The 19461-nt window shown below is 32.6% G+C and overlaps 1 protein-coding gene across 2 annotated transcripts in view; it reads left to right on the forward strand.

Moving 5' to 3' along the window:
• The window catches only part of dpr1 (defective proboscis extension response 1), a 298154-nt gene that overhangs the window by 250154 nt on the left and 28539 nt on the right, over positions 1 to 19461 (forward strand). The window contains exons 4-5 of one of the 2 annotated variants that reach the window (XM_035873224.2): positions 1960 to 2179; positions 5603 to 5700. In XM_035873224.2, coding sequence (XP_035729117.1) covers positions 1960 to 2179; positions 5603 to 5700 — 318 coding nt within the window. The remainder of the gene's footprint in view (positions 1 to 1959; positions 2180 to 5602; positions 5701 to 19461) is intronic. The other variant, XM_085659744.1, reaches the window with a different exon arrangement.

The following is a 19461-nucleotide window of genomic DNA, read 5'->3' on the forward strand; positions in this document are numbered from 1 at the left end:
ATACTTTATATATCGTAGTTCTTTGAAGATAGTAGAGGTATCAGTACTTGTAGTTGTTGTTTCTCTGCGTGTATCGTACGATTCGCTCTATTCCTTCCTGGTATCTTGATCAAAGACTCTGAAACGATCTTTGCAATCGTCTACTCTTTTTATCCTTCATCGATAAGAAGAGGAACGTATCAAAAGTATCGAATGCATCGAATTTAGTTCAAAGGTTCTCTTCCACGAACATCGAAAATGTATATATTTTCTTTGCACACAAATTAATCCGATTTCGATATGTTAAACCTCACGTATCTTTTCCTTTTTGGATATTATGAATAACGGATTCTCCATTTAATATCTATAATATTAAAAGAAACGTAAATACAAATTTTAGAAAAACACGCCAACGGAAACGTTGGCATTTATCCTCTTCTAATCGCGATAGCGAGTCTCGCTAGACCGCTAACGAAATGTTTATCTTAAGTGGATATCGTTGATTGGATTTTCGATCGGATGTAATATTCCCTTTCCGAACGACCATGGATGGTTTTGAACGAATCGTAGAACGTTACTATTGTTCGATATCCGAAAAAATAAACGTTATAGTTCCACGTTTTTTCGAAAATTCGCAGGAGATGTTCTACGAGCACTGGGCTTATCGAGCGGATGCAGCTGCCATCGATAGATATATATTTCTGGACAAATTCACCGTGATAGTAGATGAATTTCGAGCGAACTGCCCGTCCCAAGTCCCGTCGACGAGCTTGATCCAAATAACGCACGATTACTGTTAAATCCAACGACACGACAAATCAGTGCTAAAATCTCTAGCGATAAGTTGCTAAAAGAATACTTTCGTTCGAACGATTGTAAATATATATACGTACACACACATATAATCTTTATAATAAAAAAAAAAACTGTTCGAAGGTTAACGATTCAAGGATAATTTATAAATGTAACTGTTAACACTTAATGTTAAAGATTATTAAATACAAGTAACTTACTTATACGCATATCTATATTAAAAATAAACTAAAACGATACCTTCAGAAAAGCAAAGACATAAATATCTAAAAGTGTCAAGGAAAGGAAATACGAAGAATAGAAATGAATGAAAAAACTATAAAATCGTTGAAAATTTCGGGATGGTATCTGGCTTACAGGACGTTTATAAGACAAATATCATTTTTATCGGAATTCGAGAAAATTCCACGGTGTGGCTTCGCGTGAATTATCGCGGCCGTACAAAGGTGCACACAGGATCGGACAGTGAAAAATGAGAGGACGTATTTGCAATATTCGATCAATAAGTTACACGGCTCATAGGTGGTGGTCGTTCAGCAGGAGGGCACCCTTTTGGATTGAACTCGGTTCGGCCGACACTCTGCGGCCACGACGGCGGCCGCATCGACGGCCACACGTAGTCCGTGTCAGGATTGTACGCTCGAATTTTATATCCCCGCAATGACCAGGCACGTTCCCTGTTCAACCTTCTTCTTTTCTTTTTCCTCTTTCTCTCTCTCTCTCTTTCTCTCTCTCTCTCTCTTTCTCTCTCTCTCTCTCTCTCTCTCTGTCTCTGTCTCTCTCTCTCTGTCTCTGTCTCTTTCTTTCTCTCTTTTCCTCTGTCTCTCTAACATACACGACACTCGAATCACTCGAACCAACTGATCGATAAAAAATTTTACTCTTTGCGGTCTCCCCTTTCAAAGAAATCACTCAGATCGTTCATCTCATCCTTTTTTTTTCTTTTCCTTCTAGAGAAGCATTTTAAAAATTGACTATCTTTTCTGAGATAAAAGGAATCGGTTTGCGCTCCTGTCCATGACAATCGAAAGAATTCGAAGATACGCGTGGAAAATAGAAAAATGATATTTTTATTATATAGCATGAATATTGAACGAAATCTAAATTTTCTCTCATCGTCTAATTTTGTTTTTTTCTTTCTTTTTATTCATTTATTCTCGTTTTCAGAGGCACGTGCCAGGATAAATGGAACATCGGATATTTACGTCAAAACTGGAAGTCTATTGACACTGACCTGCCTCATGTCCCAAGGTCCTCATCATTTGGGAACAGTTGCTTGGTATCGTGGCAACCATGCTGTAGTTACGTCTCCACGATTAGAAAACGACGTCAACGCGGAGCCACGTATTACCGTTGAAACGGAATGGAGCGACGCTCTTACATCAAGGTAAAACTTTTTGTATCCTTTCATCCTCCTACGTTCGCCATTGAACAACCACCAACGACGAAACACCATATGATCGATCTTAAATAGAGACCCGATTTTAATGATACTGTCGCTCTTTCTAATTGATACCCTCGGTAGTTAGTAATTATTGGTGCTCTGTTCACATTCTCTTGAAAGGATCGTTAAAGATTGCACCATATCATCACAAACAACAAATAATAATCCAACCTTTAAAAATGTTCTTTTATTAATAAAACAGACCCGATTGAATTTTATTTTTATGTCTAAAGGAAAAAAAAATTATATTAAAAACTTTGATATTCGTCAATGAACGTTTATATATCTATATATTAATAAGTTTGTCTTTGACTATGAACTGATAATTAATTTTGTCTCGAAAAAAAAGAAAGATGAAATAAAATAATACATATAAAAGTGTGTGATAAATGAGTTATCTCAAAGTTACATGGCATTATTTTTCCATAGTAACTAAAATTCGAAAAAAATTCATATATAAAGAGGACGTTTCGAGATTTCTGTTTGACAAAATTCAAAAATCATGCGTCGTCTCTCACGAATATCTCGTCTATCTGGCTTAGTATTTCTGAAAAAAGATATACCTAACGGCGTAACGGAATTGCGCGGGAAAAAAGGATACGATACAAAGGGTCTTTCAATCGCGTCGACGTAAAATCCGCGACGGTAGAACGCGATAGGCGGTTTCTCGTATATCGTTCGACGGCTTTGCGATATGGGTTATAACTCTACTCGTAGATATCGCTGTGAGAGCGGGAAAAAAAATGTTCCAATTTAAGAGCAACGCCAGGTATGCAGATGAAAATCAGTCACGGTGAAACGATCGAGCAATACGCGCATGCTCGTTGAAACGATATTTCATTCGATCTCGAAAATCGTGGCTTCGGGATAGATTAATTGCTCTCTCTCTCCCTCTCTCTCTCCCTCTCTCTCTCTCTCTCTCTCTCTCTGCCATGATACGTATGACAATTTCAATAACGCTAAAAACTATGCTTTAATATACATTTCTCACTTGTTTATTTTATTTTTCGTGAGATAATAGATCAGAGTATCAGGTATATAGATCTTTTAAAAAGATTTTTATAAATTCAAATGGCCGTGACTATAAATAATTATTAATATCTTAGAAATCTTTTAACATACATCTATTTTGTTATATATAAAAACAGAAATTTTTATTTCAAAAATTGATCGATATCGATTCGAATGATCTTTAAAAATTTTGCTCATTTTATGAAAAGATAAATATAAATAACTATATACGAGCTTAGAATATTTCTGCGAGTATCAAACTAAAAAATACTCCAATAGAATTTTTATTTATTATTATTTAATAGAATTTCATAGAATTATGATTTATTATTATATATTACATTATTCCAAAATTAAATTTTTTTAGTTTTAACGACAATTTGTCTCATTGTATAACAAAAAAAGATGATCGTAAGTAAATATATGCTTACTTAAAATATAAGTGATATCAAATTAAAATAAATGATTAGAAGGATAAAAGATTATTAGATATTTCAGAGAGCACGCGTGCTATGAAACTGCTCGATGATACAGCTTGTATCTCTGGTATTAGTGAGAGAACAACGGTGTCCTTTGTCAGGTGCGTTGCGCACTGTGAAGATGCATCGGGCATGCTCTGCATTTTAGGTAACCTCTTGTTGAAGAGAGAACGAGAGCGAGAGAGAGAGAGAGAGGGGAAAGAGAGAGAGGTTAGCTCCTCTCGTCGTACACCCGAGCTAGATACTCTCTAGCTAGTTTCTCGCTTCTCTAGGCTAGAATATCGTTGGGCACATTACGACCGACCACGTTCCACGTACGTAATACATACGTACGACATACATACGTATACGTTGTACATCTGTTTTTGGACGTGATTGACGATTGTCACGAGGCGCGATGCCGGTTACACGTGGACGAATTTACGAGCTCTTGTTCAAGAACAGAATTAATTTCCTCTCACTGTCTTTCTCTCTCTCATTCTCTCTCTCACTTTCTCTCTATCTCTATTTCTATCTCTATCTCTATCTCTATCTCTATCTTTATCAAAAAAAACAAACTTATATTTATTTTTCTTTTCGAAATAAATAAAAAAGATGAAGGAAAATAAATATTCTTTATTATTATTATATGATCGTGTTTGAATTTACGTTTTCTATTTTAAATATTATATTTCGAAAAAAACAAAAAGAGTCATTTTCGTTCTAAAATCTATTTCAAATATATCACGGTATCAATCTGTAACATATACAAACAATGTACAAAGAGCAAACGGTATAATCTGAAAAGATCGTTATTAGTCTCCAGAGAGTAATAGATTATAACACAATGAAATAAGCTTGGAAGATATAGTTTAACGAATGATCGATCGAGCAAATCACGGAGAATAGTTTTTCTATGATTTCTTAGACAACTAGAACGAGATTTCTCTCTCTCTCTCTCTCTCTCTCTCTCTCTCTTTCTCTCTCTCTTTCTCTTTCTCTTTCTTTTTCTTTTTTTCCCTTTCTGATACGCTTTGATGAATACTTGGAACGCGTTGAAAATCTTTGAACGTAGAATTTAAAAAATTTTATGAAGATTACTAACATCGGTATATTATCGGATTATATTGCACAAGATAGAAACATCCATCGCGATGTTCAGTTCAGACAGTTTATCTGATATCGACATCGATTAGTTGTTGCCTTGTCGTCGATATGTCCCTTTTGAAAAACGACAGGCAAGTTGCGAGAGTTGATTATCGCTCTGGGCTCTCCATTCAAGTACGCGTACCCGTTTGTGCTCATACTTTTCTTCTTCATGCTCTTGGCCACCTAACAGAAGTGACAGCCAGTATCGGTTCTCGAGGCTTTTGAAATACACCGATAAAATGCAACGCCCACGGCTGCGGTTAGAAGTTTACGATGGACCGGTCGAGACTTCGGGAAAATGGACTTTTTCCTTTTACTTTTTCTTTTTTTTTCTTTTATAGAGAAGAAAAGAAAAGAAACATCGATAACTGAACCACGAGCCATTGGTGAACATTTTTAAAATACTTTAGAAAAAGTAAATCGGAAAATCGTCAAGAAATCGAAACGATTTCTTCAAAACTTCCAAGTTAATTTTCACTATTCCTTATCCACTCGTTTCTTTTTCCCTTATCATTCTGCTTCTTAAAATTCGAATAAATCTTACTTCGGACGATCATGGTGTTTCGTTTGAAAAATGACTTTTTAAAACCTTTCGAATTTATAGCTAGAATATATATATTTCAGAGTAGGAATACATATATTAATTAGAAGTAACGTCGAGTGGAATACTTCAAAGAGAGTTTATACTTTAGGGTGGAACTGATGTTCATCTGATGTTTCCGCTTTCTCCTTTGGCCTTATGTTTCAGATTGAGGATCACTCATGCGAAATTGAGCGACTCCGGGAATTACAGTTGCGTACCCACTTTCGCAAAAAAAGCAAGCGTTACCGTTCATGTTATCAATGGTAAGTTATTAATGTCATTATATATATATATTGTTTAAATTATTATTTGCTATGAAAAATCGTTTTTCCTGAATTACTCGAAAATTAGCATAAGTCTTTATTATTCCAAGCGTGAAATGCTTTTCATATAACTTGTCATCTTAACTAGAGTCATTTCGTTTGGTTTCCTCTCTCTCTCTTCGTGTCGCTTACATCCCGTCCCTTGTTCTTAACCATCCTTTATTCTATCCTGTCTAAAACATACCCCTATCTCTTATACGTTGTCTTCCTGTCCTTTGCCCTATCTTACCGGTGTCTAGAAAGAAAAAGAAATACAGCTTTATGCTCCGAGGAAAATTTCTACTAACTTTCTATGACGTTCACGTAGAATACACGATATTGCTAATCTCTATGGTATCAGGGTGCTTTCATATTATAAGATACGATCTTCGGAAAAACAAAGACTTTCCTTAGTAGATATATAATACCTCTTAATTTTGATAAATTTCGTAGAGCGATCAAAAGTAAAAAATATGTACTTTTTCTTCTTTTATTTTTTTTTTCTTCTCTCTATGACCAAATTACTTTCGTGACTAAAAAAATTTATGTAAAATAAAAGTTACATTATCACGCGAAGTAATAATTAAATACAAAATGCAGATACATACACACACATAAGTATGTAACTTGAGAGTTACTACGATTAATTTGACAGCATTTTTCTGATCCATTAACGTCAAAGAAAAATACGATGCACGTTCATTCGCTCCTTTAGAGAAGTGGAAGATTTGCCGAACAGGACCAAAAGATAAGGGATGATGAGGCCGCTCAGGAAGAAGTTCGAAAGGTCGAAAGAATCGAATTACGTCTGGGCAGAACAGAGTTGTAACAAAAGGGGGATAATGGCCGGTAGAAAAGCGGTACACCGTTTCGAACGGAATAAGAGAGGAAGAAACATAGGGGAGGAAAGAGGGAGATGGTAGGTCTTTAGAAGGATGGAATGGTCCGCAAATTACAGGCGCTACGCCGCGAGCTTTCGTCTAATTCCTCCTATTTACGGTGATCTTCCATCCGTGAACCAGTTTTGATGAGGGCTGCGCCACCGTGCGTGTGCCTTCAACTCCCTCTTTCTCTTACTCTCTCTCTCTCTTTCTCTCTCTCTCTCTTTCTTACTTTCTCTCTCTCTCTTTTCTCTCTCTCTCTCTTTCTCTCTCTCTCTCTCTTTCTTACTTTCTTTTTCTCTCTCTCTCTCTCTCGCTCTCTCTCTTTCTTACTTTCTTTCTCTCTCTCTCCCGCTCTCTCTCTTACTTTCTGTCTCTCTCTCCCGCTCTTTTTCTCTCTCTCACTCTCTTTCTGATTCAAGAGTAAGGATAGGACTTTGCCTCTGTCCAAGTGAATCGAACTGGAATACCAACTTCTGAAAAGACGTCTTTCATCTAGCCCTTCGACGTCTTTTCTCCAATAGTATGAAATCTTTTATTTTATTTTCGATGTCTTTCTCTCTCTCTCTCTCTCTCTCTCTCTCTCTCTCTCTCTCTCTCTCTCTCTCTCTCTTTCTCTCTCTCTCTCTTTCTCTCTCTATCTCTCTTTTTCTCTGGTTCCTAATGTATTTAATATCTAATATGCTTAAATGCTGGATGCGAATTCATCGTCGATGAGATATTATAATGTATTTTAACTCATCACGTATGATCTATGAAACGAAATAAATTTTTTTCGAGGGTAAGACATTGTACAATTATTCTTCAACGAAGAAATTCGAAAATTATTGTAACACGTACATATTGTAAAATCATTTAATACATCGAACGTTAATATCTTGTACGGTTAATTTTCCAGACATTGTTTTATGTAAATAATTGCTCCTCCTCGGTATCGGTGACGGAATCGCATGCGGCAACTCGACAATGAAAAATTATTGCCAACGCCAGCCCAAACATGTATTCCATCGTCTTTATCATGATATTACACTTTTAGTTGCGAAATGAACTTTTATGAGTTTAACCATAGAATCTTGTAACCTCGTTGTTTAAAGCGTTTCACGTTTGTTAATATGATCAGAATTTTTCTTCTATTCTTTTTTTTTCCGTAATAACTCGTTGATATGTATTCATTAAGGCATTTAACTTTAATGATCATATAGATCTTTTTGAATAAACGTAACTCGCTATAGAATTGATCGATTTTAATTATATTTATAGGATATGTATAAAAAAATAAAAAAAGAACCATTTATCAAATAGAAATGCAATTTTTTTTAAAGTACTCGATGTTTAATTTGTTAAAAGCTTTTTTTTGTATTTTATACACTTCTATAAAGAAACACTATATTTTGTTTAATTATTGATACATTTTATGTAACACATGAATTTTTCGATATTTATATTGAAAAATTCATAGCTCTTTGTACGTTTTATAAAAAGTTTCAACAATATTTTAAATACCATCATGATAAGAATAAAAATAACTAAATGAAAAACTATTTGATAAATCTATCGAAATATAATGTAATAATGACTAGATTTAATAATTCTAACGATATTTGAAAATGACTAGAATCATTAGGATTCGAACGACGTTCCGTTTTGCTTCTATTATTATATCTCATCGATCGTAAAATAAGAAAGTAGGTACTAGCCTCCACGAAGTGTAGAAAGAGAAAGAGGGAGAGAGAGAGAGAAAAATTTCAGTCGCGTTCATCGTTTATTCTGCATTGGTGCATACTCGAATCGCTTAGTAGAAGATTGGAATACGCAAATGTTTAAAACACTCTTCGCTGAGAAGGCGATATACATTTTATACAAAAATTTAAAGAAGAATATACGAGATCTATAAGGTCAACCTTTCTCTCGTTTCTTTATCTGACTTTTTCGTTTTCTCTGTCACAGCGCATTTACGTTCGTAGATAATACAGATAAATTCTTTTTGTTTTACAAAAATACCGTAATGTGCATTTTTTACTTTAATTTATTCTTCCCCTCTTAGCCACTTCGACCTGTTCTGTTGCATATTTTCTGTTGCATAAATGAGAATAAAAGAAAGAAAAAAAGAGACAAAGACAGAAAAAAGTATGAAAATTCGAGGATTGTTATAAGAATAATGACGCCAATATTGAGTATATAATTGTACGGAAAAAAAAATAAACAAGAGCAACTTTTATGTTCAGAAATGTGATGGGAGAATAGAGCGAGACAGAAAGATAAACCAGTCAGCTCTGTCTGTGGCATTTTAAAAGCAGGACTCTTGAAGACCGATCCACGCTTTGCTCATTTCGTTTTTACGTCTCGGCCACGATTATGCTAAACCATTCATCATTCTGTAATTTTCCGATATTATCAAAATAGTTGCGATTTGGATTTGAAGTTTTCATCTTTACATTCACCAAAATGTTTATTTTTGCTCGCTCGAAATTCACAATGAATTCGAATTTTATCTATCAAAATTCACATGTATAAAATATGTATTTATTTATTTTGTTTTTTTTTTCTGAATTCACATATTTAAAAACCTTTCTACCTCGAGTGTCTAGAGTCTTTTAAATAACGTAACTTCTCGATTAAATTAATATTTCTGTACGTATTACACCTTTTTACGAAGTCATTTGAAAATTGAAGTTTTTTATACATGTATATTACACTCGAGTACATTTATGAAAATATTTCAAACAATTTTTTAATATAAATTATTTTCTGACGTATTTTTCATAAAAAACAGTTTGATGGACGAACAATCTCTTAAAACACCATTCTTCTGAATATAGTACTATATTATTCATCCACGTTGGGCTATTCCGTCTACAACTAAATATGAGAATGCATATAAAATCAATACCAATTGATGTATTGGATACAGATATACAAATATTCATCGAAATATTTTTCTCTTGGGCATATAAAACGATACCAATTCGTGGTCCATACAGCTTTAAACATTTTTCTTCTTTTTATTTTTATTTTTTTGTTTTTGTCATCCATAGACTGGAGCATGTAATATCTATACTAAAAACAGTAGCACTTTATCATAGAAACGGTATAACGTTCTTTTGTTTATACAAATTTTAGCAATTTCAATCTCCGAGAAAAGAAGAAAAATGGAATAATATTCGATTCGAAATAAAATTAATCTATAGGAACAGCAACGAAAACGTTATAATATGGCAATAAAATTTCACTGACAAAAAAAAGAAAGGACAAAAAGAAATTAGCATAAAAATGCAGACGCTAATTGCCGTTTAAATAGCGCAGGAGAGAAAGAACTCATTTCGATTTTATTATCCGGGTGCTCTTAAGTACGATGGATTTGTACGATATCTCTCTCTCTTTCTCTCTCTTTCTCTCTCTTTCTCTCTCTTTCTCTCTCTCTCTCCCTTTCCCTCTTTTTCTTATTACAGTTTTTTATTTTTAACAGAAGAAAGGTATAAGTAATTCTTCAAATCCTCGAGATAAAACACGTTTTATCGTACGTGCCAGTCTTTAATTACTTGGAACGTATATAAAAGGGTAGATTTAATTGCCCCCGTTCTTTAGGAACAAGCTCGTGAGAAAAATTATTCTTTTCTATCTAGAGAAAGAAAGAGTGCGAAAGAGAAAGAGAGAGAGAGAGAGAGAGAGAGAGAAAGTGAGAAAGAAAAAAATCTTTAGCCGCAGCATGCTTTCGCTTTCCTCTTAACGAAGATTTATTAATTGATCAAAACTCACGTTAAACGACGACTGCCAGAAAACATTTCAAATATTACTTCATAATTTCATTAGAACTATGTCGATCAGACTAATAAGACAAATGTTTATATTTGTTTTTGTATACTTCTAATCTATATTTTTTTCACGAGAAATACGACTGATATTTTGATCTGTGTGACCTTCTTTTTACATCGTTATTTAAACTTTAAAGCGAGAGACACCGTAAGAAAATTCAATATCTCGCTATCGAAGAAGCCAAGATCGATTCTTCAATATAATATCAACAATAACCAATATGATGACGACGATGACAAAAATGACAACGTCGTCTGCCAGAAAAGAATATATAGCCGCGAGCTTATAAGCACAGGTTCGATTCTATTTGAAGTGCATAAATATACACACGCGCTCGTTCGCACACAGACACGCTCATACGTTCACACATTTTATAAAGAAAGAGAAGTAGTGAGAGAGTGAGTGAAAGAGAAAGAGAGAGAGAGAGAGAGAGAGAGAGAGAAAGAGAGAGAAGCTTGGAAGCTTGCATATAGTAGAGAATAAGCAAATAATAAGCTTTCACGAAGACATTCTGTGCACGATCGTGATATAAAGATCTCACATACACTCTCCCATAATTTAATATCGATCAAGGCAACTGTATATCGAAGGGAGTGAAATGCGAGCTTCTACAAATAATACACGTTAACTGCAAGTAAACATTATACGAAATACATATCTATAATCATACAAATAATTATTTAACTCTATAAAACTTATCGATAGTTTACACAAAGTTCCGAAACAAATAGATACCATAGCACTTTCTATGTATTCTACATAATTACAATAAATTATTGATAGATTGAAATCTATTTGTGTAAGATGATACATTTTTAATCATTATACTTCTTTTTTTATAAGATTTTGCTCTCTCTCTTTCTCTCTCTCTCTCTCTCTCTCTCTCGTTTTATCTCTATTATAAAATCAGAAAACGTTTGTAACTCCTTCGTTTTGTTGCAACCTCAACGTAGGTATTACTAGAAAAAAAAATAAACAAAAAAATAATAAAAAGAAAAGTAAAAGAATGAAACAGAGCAAAAAATTGTTGCGCATTCGTGACATCACGATCTACGGTATATCGTAAAAATACATAAAATTCTCGTTAGTAAGTGCGTGTTTTGGTGAGGACCGGAGCAAGTGAGCTGACAGGAAAAAGGTGGATGATTTACGACGAAGTTATATTAGTATCGATCATGCATTTTTGTGCGAACCGATGGAACCTACATTTCTTTCTAACGTGCGCATTAAAAAACATATCTTTACGTTAACACTATCATTGATATGATCGTCTTAACCCACACTTCTGTATCGTTTGAATTACCAGTCGCGTTTAATCTTCTCACCACTTTTACCTTGAAGATTCGAGCGAAATTAAATCCTCGCCAGATCGTCATCGTCGTCGTTGTCGTCGTCTTCGTCTTCTTCGTCCTCGTCCTCGTTCTCGTCCTCATCGTCGTCGATCTTCGATTAAAAGCTCGAACGCTTTGAGATACTCGATTAAAGTCGACGGCGAAATGAAGCGTTTAATCTTCGTGGTTTACAGCATCTTCATCTCCCCCACCTCCTCTCTCTCTCTCTCTCTCTCTCTCTCTGTAATTTTCTGTCTCTGTCTCTCTCTTCAAAATAGCGTAGTAAAATTTTGCTATGTACGCTACTCGATATAAAGCAATAACTTTATAAATTGCCTGGGAAAAGGATTGAAGTTTTTAAGACGTAAGCCCTTACTCATGGAAGGAGTTATACGACTTTCTGGTGGTTCGTGCCCCATTCATGCGCGTTACACAAACTTCAATCCTATGAAAAGTTCGACCGTAAGATGGATAGCTTACGTTTCGAGAGTCTGAGCTGTACGTACGATTTGTAGAAACATTTGATCGTTTATTTGAAACTTCATATTTATTATAATACTTTACTATGTCATATATGTAATGAATGTATGTATATATATATATATATATATATATATATATATGTGTGTATTTTATCATGTATTTATTATAAATGATAGATAATATGCATTAAATTATGCATTTAAATGATTTGAATATCTGATACTAATTGGCATGTTATGATTGGCCAGCTCTTGTATACTATATATGTATATGTGTATGTGCGTAGTGTACACGTGTTATGTATATTTATACGTACGTGACTAGAGCAAATAGACATCATTAACTAAATATAGACACCGAACATCAAGAAATATTTGTTATCTACATGTAAACAGAAGTAGCTTTGCTTATCTACATATGTATATATTGAATAAATTGACTAATATTCCTTGCAAAATTTACTAACGATACTTGTAACGTAAATTAGTATAATTTCAGATTAGAATATTACTAATTATTATACTTGTCAATCATTATGTTCTGAAATGACAAGCTGTCAATTAATTATATTAAACTAATTTCCTAATAATCTCGTTACTATTACTTGCAATTTAAGTGCAATAGTTGTGCAGCATTTTTTGCTTATCTTTTTCTAGAAAGATATCACTTACTAAAGCTAAAGATTTTTTTAATAAATAATTTTCAATTCTTTTTAGATATAAAGTGTTCATGTAACGAGTACTTGTCGCAATACCATCCGCGAAATTTAGTTTAAACTAGCAATCGGGTCGTCGAGTCTCTTTCTCTCTTTCTTTCTCCCTTTCGCCACGTTTGTTGTTAATTAATTTTACTGCCAGTTAGATTCGTTCTCTGCTTTCGAATGAAACGCTTTAATTGCTCTTGTTCTCTGTCTCCCTATATGTCTATTTCTCTCTCTCTTTCTCTCTCTCTCTCTCTGTCTATCTCCCTTTCTCTCTCTTTCTATCTCTCGCTTTCTCTCTCTCTCTCTTTCTCTATTTCTCTCTCTCTCTTTCTCTCTCCGACTTTATCTCTATCTTTATCTCTCTTTTTCTCTCTCCTACTCTTTTTCCCTCTTTCCATTTCCACTCAATTCGTGTAAATCATATCAACAAACGGAAGAACGACGTATCGATCGTCGCACGAAACACGTTATTAAGTCCTTTGAATTTACTGCGACAGTTTGTAATTGGATTACATAACAAATGTATATCAATATGTACATGTAATCGTACAATAGTAGAGATCGTTTTGATGATTGAAATCTTATTAGCCAAACTTCCTAATTGGCGATTATAACGATTTTTCTTTTATAAAGAAATCCATCAATACCATCAATCTAATCGATAGTATTGCATTTTGAAAACGTTGCTTTTCCATCGAATCCGTCGAATTATCTCTCTATTCCATCTTTCGACGAATCTACCGTAAATAAGAGATGGGATTTATGTACATACATCAAGTATTAGAGACCGATTGTTAACGGACTGTTAAATCCTTAAATCCGACTATCCTTAAATCAATTTAACGAATAAAACATCAATTACAAAATATAAGATAAGAAACAACGTCGACAAAACAAACTTAAATTAAAAAAAAAAAGAAAAGAAAATATAACTTATTAGTCCTTAACATTTATTTTTTCTTCCATTTGATTTCTTTTCTTCTTTTATTAATTCTAATAGTCATTTCTAAAGACGTAGATAATAAATAACAAAATTTCGAAGGGGAAGAAAACATTTTCGTAATCTTTTGTTATGATTAGCTTTGAACTTAATTTGAATAAGACGTTTCAAACGACACATAAGGATTATATTCGTAGGAACCTGAAGGAACGTGCGACTTACACTTTAAAACGTGAGATAAGCGAACATTTAATATAAGCCGAGTTACGATTAAACTCACGAGAATTCCCACAGATCGTTTCGTGAGATAGAACATGGCCGGGATGAAGTTAACGCCGACGCACCAGCATAATTCACGAATTCGATCTCGTTCACCAAACGTTCCATGTTTCTCATGGGAAAGATCATGATCGTAATATCGGATTTTCTGATCGATCGAAACGTATTATATTAGAAAGCATCGCCGACTTGTCGACAATCGTGAAATTCTTTTTTTAAAACGTATTTATAGAAAATATGTAAAACATATTTATATCGATTAACGTTTCTTTTTTCTTTTTTTTCTTTATCCGTCGATTTTTCGTTTGAAAGAATGAATATATATTCTATTCCCTTTTTTTGCCTACTTTTTCATTGTAATTTAAAAGCAATTTGATTATGTAATAAACTGCCAATAACTCTATTTGAATTTTTCGACGGATACAAACTTTATGTTCAAAGCGATGGACTTATTATCGATTAAAAAAAAAAAGAGGAAAAAAAAATCAAGTGTTCTTAAGTACTTCTCTTGATAGAATTAATAAAGAAAATCGTTTTTCGATAAAGCTGACAATTGTCATCTATTATCAGAAGATTAATCTTTAAAATATCTATCATGGGAGTAAAATTTCACATAGTCAACGACTAATTTATTTTAAATTCATTATAATATTATTTGTAATTACTACAAAAATTAATTTTCCATCATTTTCATTCGATATTATTTTCGTTCGACTTGTTTTTCGTATTTCTTTTCGATATTATAATATTCATTAACGTGATTTTTTAATGATAGCTTTTAACGATGAAAAAACATGTTCAGATTTACTCGATATAAAATGTACCGTAGCTAATGTATATATTAAGTATATCAATCTTATGTATATATGCTAGTAAATAATTACTGGATTGATGTTTTATTTAATTTTTATTTAATGCATAAAAAAAAAGAAAAAACGAAACTATTTTAAAATTTCGATTCATTTCCATAAACAAAACAATTCTCCACCAATTATAGCACAATTCTATAGGTCTTTCTAAAAATTTTTTTAATGATAAGAAAGTAATAGGAATACAAAGGTGTAAAGCTTGAGAATAGGATCTTTTAAGGCTAAAGAAATTGTATTATCAATTTTACCTGAATGAACGAAATTCTGAATGAAAAAATGAGTAATGAAAGTACCACATAGTTATGTCATAACTGCCTACATAAGACATTTACATACACATACAGAAGTATAAGACTCATTGAAAGAGAATATAAAAAGAGGAGTCCACTAAATTCTCGATAAATTGCAATTTACGAAAAAAAAGAACAATAAAAAAATCCATGGGGAATTCCAAGCATACTTGATAATACCATTTATGGGGAATTCACTGGACCAACCATTTTAGCTTCTCGGCCATCGGTGAAATTTTATCTCGTTTCTACCACATTGACGTGTTCCGGACACACGAAAATATACAAAGAGAAAGTAAGAGAGGAAGAGAAAAGGAAGAAGAGATAGATAAGAACACAAGAGAATGAAAGAGAACAGAGAGAAAATGTCTATGGGTAGAGAACATTTGTATGAGCATCATTGTCTTCTCTCCCGAATGCAGGTACCTATTCAAATTGAAAACGAACGGCAAAGAGCAAAAGAGGTACAAAGAAATAACGCAATGGCCGACTGGTTGCAATTTCAAAAGCATTTTACGCCCGTTACCTGATGTATCTACATACTCGATATAATTCTGATCAAGGATATCAGATAATCTATACATTCTCGCATTTTCATATTCATGTATATTGATACTTATATATAATAATACTGTATTAATTACACAGAGGAGAATTGTACATGAGATCCACAGAAAGTAATTTGTTATCCATCGTTGATTTCGAAAAGATAAAAAAAAAAACAAAAAAAAAGAAAGAACAAAAACAAAAATTCCTCCTTCAAATTGCTTTGTAAATTTTCTCTTTTTTTCTTTTACGTTATCATACGAACGATTTTCATTTTTTCCGTAAATCTCAAGTTTGATTGAAAGTTGACAACTATGAGAACGATATTTTTCAAATTGTATCGATGATAAACGTAAATCTGAAAAATACGAGTCAGTGTATTCTTTCTAACTCTGTTAAAAGTTTATCTAATAAAAAACATTACTTGATTTACGAAAGTAGAGTGTTACCTAACGACATTTGCTTTTTTCTCACAGCAAACATGCGTCCTCTTTAATTTAGTTACGTTTGTCTAGTTTTTTTTATCTTTTTCTTCCTTTCATTTCGAGTCTTGTCAAGTTCTAGAAAGAAAGTAGACCAGAATCATACTGCGCATCTTGGCGCTACGCGCAAGTTTTGCACGTGTTGCGCTTTACCATGCCCTGCATAACTATGTAAATTCAAATTAACGTCGTAGACACTCAAGATTGGATTTTCGCGTATAATAGAATTTTACGTTCACGTTAAAACGGACTCCATCCCCATTTTCACTATAATATCGTATAATTATTTCTCTTTCTCTTTCTTCTTCTTTCTTTTTTTCTGTATTCCTTTTTATTCTATTTTAAATAATTCCAAAGTATTTCCTACTGAGATACGTATTTTAATTTTTTTTAATGATACATAATTATTCAATGGATCGAACACATTTTGCGACAACATTTTTAAATAAATTATTAAGAATATACTATAATGAATTTTAGTTAAATTAAAAAACCGAATATTTGTAGTTTGACTTTTGTAGATGTAACTACGTTATTACCTTGCCATAATATCTTCCATGTAACGATAGAAATATTTTCGAATGAATTTATTTTCTTTTCATACGGAAATGTTAGCCAGTAAAGCGATAATATTCACAACACGCATACTCTACGGAATCCGCAAAAATTGCCTCTTCTAGTGACAGAATACGTCAAGGCATACGAGTACGAGATACTGCGTGGTCATATAAAAATGTTATTTCGGTTACGCGATTTGTGAATTTACGTGCTTTGCATAAATATCCTCCAACCGTATCATGCCGTACTAAATCTCGTTATACGCGGTTGGTTCCTTCATATATTTCGCGGATAAATATAAAACATCCTTTTGCCCCCACCTCCTATCATTTATTACATACAGATATATATACATATATATATATATATATATGTATATATATATATGTATATATATATAAATATACATAATCTAAAAAAATAAAAAGATCTTACTTTCTATGATCAAATTTATTTTTTAAATAATTATAAAAATATAACGAAAAAAATATAATTATCACGTTAATAATAACTATATGCCCTATTAACATTTATATTATTATAATTCGCACATTCTCATAATATAATCGTAATATGAATTTTAATTAAAATATTTTTAATGTATCAATAGGAAGTATTACATATAAATTCGATTGAATTATATTTCTTTCGTCGATAATTTAAACGATGCGTCGTTAATAACCAATGACAACGTGCCATGTATTATATTCATACTTATGTATTACATTCGTACTAGATGTATATGTATGTATATATATGTAGATATATAATATATACGTGATACAAATACTTAAAATGAATATCACGTTTAAAACTTGGCTTTATCTCGGATTTGACTATCGAGAATGTGAGCGACACGTTCCATTATGGTCAACATTAACAGAAACAACAAAAATTCGTAGAGCAATTCGATATATGTGTTAGCTCTACTTTTTTGACTGTTTTTTACATAACATTGATCTTATAAGAGAGAAACGAGAATAAGAAACATATATGGGAAAGAAAAAGAGAAAGAGAGAGAGAGAGAGAGACTGATCGTGAGAAGCCATCGAACTGGCAAACGATACTCAAGGGAAAGAAAGCGCGTTAGACGACAAAATGGCACGAATTTGGCTTGGTTAGTCATTCAAGCATTCCCGAGGATCTCATTCAGCTTAAGATCTTAAAGCGAACAACCAACCAACGCATGTAATTACTTTAAAGTAAAAAAAAATGTTTTTGACCAACCTGAAAATAATCCATCGACTCATCGGGCAACTATTTTATATCGATCGTTCAACCATGAAAGTAACTTAAATAGATATCAATTATGAAGAAATACCTAAATTGCAATTAGCGTTGATTAATAGACGTCAAAAAAAAATTAGAATATTTCATAGAAATAATAAAAGCGAAATGAAGACACGGTTACATATAGTTCTGTTAATTATTAAAAATTGTTGATCAAATTACTAATTGTGATGAAGTAAAGAGAAAAAAAACAATACAAATGATTGATGTAATAAAAATCACATCATTATTAAATTTCATTATCGAACATTTCTACAAAATACCAGTTCTTCATTCACAACAAACGGAGAAAAAAGAGAGACAAGAAAGATAGAGAGAAGATAGAAAAAAAAGAAGAGAACGCGTTTCTCATGTTGAGGATTGAAAGTGTTCTACGATGCATCGAGACGGATAGTAAAATGACGCGAAACTCCGCCCCGGTCAGCCGATTCGAATTTTATTCGAGTTTTCTACTCCACCATTTTCTTTTTCTTTCTTTTGTTTCACAGGTCAACCGCGAAACGTCACACTTGCAAACATATACACATAGACATTATACATTACGTTTCCATATTTCCATAGTGAAAAAGAACTCTTCTGAAAGTTCTCCAATGGCGTTACCGTCTAACAATAAATAGATAGAGCTTACTACACTTTATATCCGTTTTCTCTTTGACATTTGCTCATACGAATGTAACATAACCAACTCATGTGTCCTTTCGCATCGGTTATCCTGTTCTGCCGAAAGAAAAGAAATGGAAATATGAAAAGAGACAAGCTGCGAAAGAGAAAGAGAAAAAGGTGACGTTTCTGTCTGACTCACGCTTGATATTTCCACTAGAATTTTCTACGCATCGATGAATACCTACGTTACGTGTAACCATTTTTATCACGGATATTGAAACGTTTTTTACATAGATCTTAAAATTGGATGTAAAAATCATTATAAAATAATTAGACCCAAAAATATCTTTGGAATTTGGAATTTGCCTTTATTGATCACTTAACAAGTTAATGGATTTAACAATAAATTAGGGAAAGAAAAAAAAATGATTTAAAGATTTTTGAAATTTTCAAATAAATCTAATCATAAAGATATGAAAAAATTCAAACAACAATTATCGAACAAATCTTTTAATTCATTTATTAAATAGGATGATTTAGATTATACTATGATCAATTAATTAATTATTTAACGACTTTTTAAAATTGCGTAATTCAAAATCTTACTTTTTGTCTAAAGAAACTATAAGTTTAATAAAATTGATTCTTTTTAAA

Source organism: Vespa mandarinia, chromosome 10 (genome assembly GCF_050613455.1).
Source record: "Vespa mandarinia isolate Hongniang chromosome 10, ASM5061345v1, whole genome shotgun sequence".
Taxonomy (NCBI): domain Eukaryota; kingdom Metazoa; phylum Arthropoda; class Insecta; order Hymenoptera; family Vespidae; genus Vespa; species Vespa mandarinia.